This window comes from Camelina sativa, chromosome 20, assembly GCF_030686135.1.
Source record: "Camelina sativa cultivar CO46 ecotype springtype chromosome 20, ASM3068613v1".
Classification (NCBI taxonomy): domain Eukaryota; kingdom Viridiplantae; phylum Streptophyta; class Magnoliopsida; order Brassicales; family Brassicaceae; genus Camelina; species Camelina sativa.
Genome location: NC_141899.1, coordinates 25,046,787 through 25,051,054, shown reverse-complemented (window position 1 = coordinate 25,051,054; position 4,268 = coordinate 25,046,787). Strand labels below are relative to the sequence as shown.

The 4,268-nt window shown below is 44.5% G+C and overlaps 1 protein-coding gene across 1 annotated transcript; it reads left to right on the top strand.

Annotated features, from left to right (window-relative positions):
- The first annotated feature begins 705 nt into the window (after positions 1-705).
- On the top strand, positions 706-3,340 carry LOC104771273 (uncharacterized). Its single transcript, XM_010495783.2, has one exon. It carries the CDS (start codon positions 741-743, stop codon positions 3,057-3,059), a length of 2,319 nt encoding a protein of 772 aa, XP_010494085.2. The 5' UTR covers positions 706-740; the 3' UTR covers positions 3,060-3,340.
- Positions 3,341-4,268: the final 928 nt, after the last annotated feature.

Below are 4,268 nucleotides of genomic sequence, written 5' to 3'. Positions count from 1 at the left end.
GTGTCTGCCGTAGAACTCTCCTTCTTCTCGAGTTGGTTGGTTAGGATTTGACCAGGTTTTATCCAGAGGACGAACATGGACGGACGAGGACTATCGGGAAGCTGTAAGCAGACATAAAACAGAGTTTCGTGGGTTTCAAGTGAAATCGCACTCTGGTTAGCTCACTGGATATGAGGAGAGAGCGAAAGGTCTTGGAAACTAGGGAGAGTTTCGGGTAGTATGGTCTCGATATGCGGGCTAAACAGTTCAAGAGGATTTCATCTGAAAACAACAAAAACGTCAGCTTCTTTTCCTCTCTAGAGAACGTCTTCTTTTCCTTTCTAGAGAACGTCTTCTTTTTCTTTCTAGAGAACGTCTTGTAATTTAAATTCTTGAACCATGCCAATACTGGCACCAAAGAGCTAATCATCATCAACGATGTCAAAACTCAAAAAATGGGGTGCAAAGAAAGAGTACGAAGAAATCAGACAAGGAGATTTATCAAGGATACTGAAACTGCGATCAATATGTTAAAAACCTTAAAGTCGCGACGCCACGCCAGTCGTCTATAATACGATCTGGATTTAATGTTGTTGGGCCTATATTGGACTTCATCTTTAATTGATCATTTAAGTCCATTTTTCACATTTTTTGGTATTAAACTTATAAGTATTATTAAGGATCGCAGCTATGGTGTTTGGATTCCCTGGTCTCTGATTTGATTTCTGTATTGGGTCTGTTTTGGTTTCGATCTGGTTTTAATGAGGGTGGATCTTGGCTTGAGATCCTTGTGGTTTTTTCTCGGTTGTCTAATTCAAAATCTTTCAGATCTGGGAAAGAGAGAGACGGTTTTCGGGATTCTTTCTCTGGTTTGTTCCCGATTTTTTCCATATTTCTCGTTGGCATCATGTGTAGGGATAATGGGGAAAATATTCGATCTCAAAATCTTTTTCCATGGGTTTCTTCTACGCGGTGGTTATGACTACGTCTTCTCGCCTTTGTTTCGGTTTGATTGGAGTGATTGGGCTTTATTTCAGGGATTTAGGAGTCTGGTCTTCTGGGATCTGCGGGCAACATCTGCGGGATTCTCAGTTTCCTTTTTGGGTGGCTCAGTGGATTGGTTTCGGGTTCGCGTATCTGGATATCAAGGCTGTTTTTATTGTGGAATTGCGTTTTCTTCTCCTCTTGGGTTTGTAGCAGTTACTGATGGTTTGTTTAGGTCTTCTGAGGCTCATTATAAATTGGTCTCCAGTCCTGTGGATATCCTTCATCCTCTATCGCTTTCTCTTAATTCCTTTTCAAAGTATCAGTGGGTTTCTGTTGGGTGTTCCCGAGTGTTTTGTCTTTTTGGTTCCGGTGGGCTCGTGTTTCTTGCTCTTTCCTTGGAAGTCATGTCTCAGAGTGGGTTGTTGAAAGCGGCTATGAATGGTAGCTCTTCGGGGTCCGAGGGGAAGCTTAAGATCAGGGTTCCACAGTTTGACAACTCTGCGTTGATTGAGGGTTATGCTAAGACCTTAATTGGCAGATGCATGAATCCCGCAATGCAGGATATGAAGGCGCTGTTGTTTATGCTCCCGCGGATTTGGAAGCTTGAGGAGAGGGTGGTTGGTGCTGATCTAGGTCTGGGTCGTTTTCAGTTTGACTTTGGTCAAGAAGAGGATATTCACGAGGTCCTGAAGTTAGAGCCGTATCATTTTGATCATTGGATGCTTTCTTTGGTCCGATGGGAGCCAGTGGTGGATTCACGGTACCCTTCTAGTCTCAAATTCTGGATTCGTGTGATGGGAGTTCCCTTACACTTTTGGGCAGATGAGACCTTCCGTAGTATAGGTTCTGATTTGGGCGAGGTAGAGGAGGTGGATCTCGACAATGGTAGGGTTAGGGTTGTTTTGGATGGTTTCAAGCCTCTGGTGTTTGATGCCTCGGTCGAATTTCATAGTGGGGAGGAGACGACTGTGTCCTTACGGTATGAGCGTTTATATGGATACTGTCGAAGGTGCAATAGTCTTTGTCATGATGTTTCACGGTGCCCACTCTTGGGTGGTAATGGGAAGCAGAAGCTGGAAGATAGGTTGGAGCCTCGGCAAGATGACAAGCTTCAGAGTTACAAGGGGGCCATGGTCAATGGGGGAAACCCTGGGAATGCTTCAGGCTCCAATGGAGATAGTTCAGGGGGGTCTCACCAAGCCTCTCTTGCAGGATATGGTCGTGGTGCAGGATCTCACCCTGTTAATCATCGGTACAAGCAGGGATTTGGAAACAAGGCAAGGAAGGGTAGAAAGGATTTTAATTCTCGGGAGAGGTCAGTGAGGCAGGATAGAAACACGCCTTTGGTTTCTGCTCCTGTCTCAAGTTCTCAGGTTGCAGTCTCGGGAGATGGACTAAATCTGCTAAACTCCAGTGAGGTGGGACTCCACTTCTCTGATAATGAGCAGAAGATGCTTGATGCCTTCTTGGGATCCAATGTGGAGGTTGTTGTGGCTCCGGAGGGTCCGCTGGTTGATGAGGAGCCTGTCACTGTGCAAGGTACTACTCAGAGAGTGTGTAAGAACTTGTTTCCCGCTTCTGGGGAAGCAAGTACCATGGGTTCGGGTTCTATGGAGCTGTCGCAGCAGGAGGTTTTGTTCTCGGATGCTTTAGGTGAGTTCTTGGATCACGAGTTCTCTATTAGGGACAACCAGCCCCAGGGTGTTATGAACACGATTCTGGAAGAGAATGGTGGTGTGTCTGAGGTGTCTCATGAAGAGGATGCACTATTATCGAATGAGGTGGTGCATTCTGCAGAGGAGGGAAACATTGTGGTGGCTGGCTCTGATCAAGATTCAGCTGGGATGCTTAGCGAGGCTGCAGAGGGCTCCTCTGAGGATAAGTCACACGGTGAGGAAGTTGGGGACATGGTTCAACCTCCTCGGCCCAAGCTGGCTAAGGGTAAGGGTGTTCTACCGGGGGTTAGCCTTAAGAAGAGGAATATGCTTTCCTTAACTTCACCACGTAAGAAGGTGGCCACCAAGGGTGTTGGACTGCAGGGGCGAGCCGGTTCTCACCAGGGAGGAAAGCCTCCAGGCTCTTCAGCTAATTGATGGGTGTAGTGCGTAAGGGTTGGCAAGGGGGTGAGGTTGCTATCTTCCTGACTCGGTCCTGGTTTTTCTTTTGGGATCAGGCTTCGGTTTGGTCTTCTTTGTTTTTCCCGCTTTTTTCAAGTTTTTGGTATGGAATAAGTTGTCAACAGTTGATCCGTATGATCGATGTTGTTTTTTCGATTTCCTTCCCGTGTTTGGGGTTAGAATGTCCCTGTTTTGTTTTTGCTCAATGGATCCTCTTTGTATCAGAATTAATAAAACTTTGTCACCCTTCCTTTTCACTGTACGGTGTTGGCTCTTGTTTGTTTTACTTATTTGGTCTCTCGGATTTGAATCAGTACTGGCCATTTGTACGCAGGTTGCAAATTTATTCTTCCCTCTCCATGATGCTGCTTGCAAATTTATGCTTGCTATTTCACGGTTTATTGTCCTTATATATTGTTTGGTTTTTCGTTGGTGTGGGACTATGGTTGTTCCCTTCTTTTGGGCTAGGAGTTTTTATGGGCCTTCTTTCTTGTCTTGGCTTTGCGGTGGTCTCTCATATTCGATTCTTCACTTATGCTGTGTTTGGGTTAATTATCAGCTCTTTGGAATTGGGTCTCTCATATTTTATGTTGTGTATTGGATTTGTTTTTGGGATAATTTTCCGTTTAACTTCTCAAGGGTTCGAGGAGGTTGGCGTAGGTGGTTACTCATCACCGGATAATCATATATATTTTTTAAATGAATATTGTTAGTTGGAATTGCCAAGGTTTGGGCAACAAAGCTACAATTGGAAATCTCAGAGATTTATGGACAAAGCACCGGCCAGATTTTTTATTTCTCATGGAAACAAAACAGTCTTCAGTTCATTTGGAAAAATTTATTGGTCACTTTGGCTATAAGAATTTAACAACTATTGACCCGATTGGTTGTAGTGGTGGGTTGGCTCTTTTTTATAACAAAGATGATTTCCAGGTCACAGTGTTATTTGAGTCTAATAGATTAATTGACGTTGAAGCGGTTTTTAAAGGACGCATAATCCACTTAACATTTGTTTATGGGGACCCTGTCCCTAAAAACCGCGATTTGGTTTGGGAACGTTTAGTAAGGATTGGTTCCACTCGGTCCTCTCCCTGGTTTATTGTTGGTGATTTCAATGAATTGACGGGGAACCATGAAAAACGAGGAGGAAAGCTTCGCCATTCAGCTACGTTCCTTTCTTTCAAT

Bases quoted from the DNA above. Each gene is read 5' to 3' on its own strand.
- LOC104771273 (XM_010495783.2), top strand. From the start codon at position 741: ATGAGGGTGGATCTTGGCTTGAGATCCTTGTGGTTTTTTCTCGGTTGT.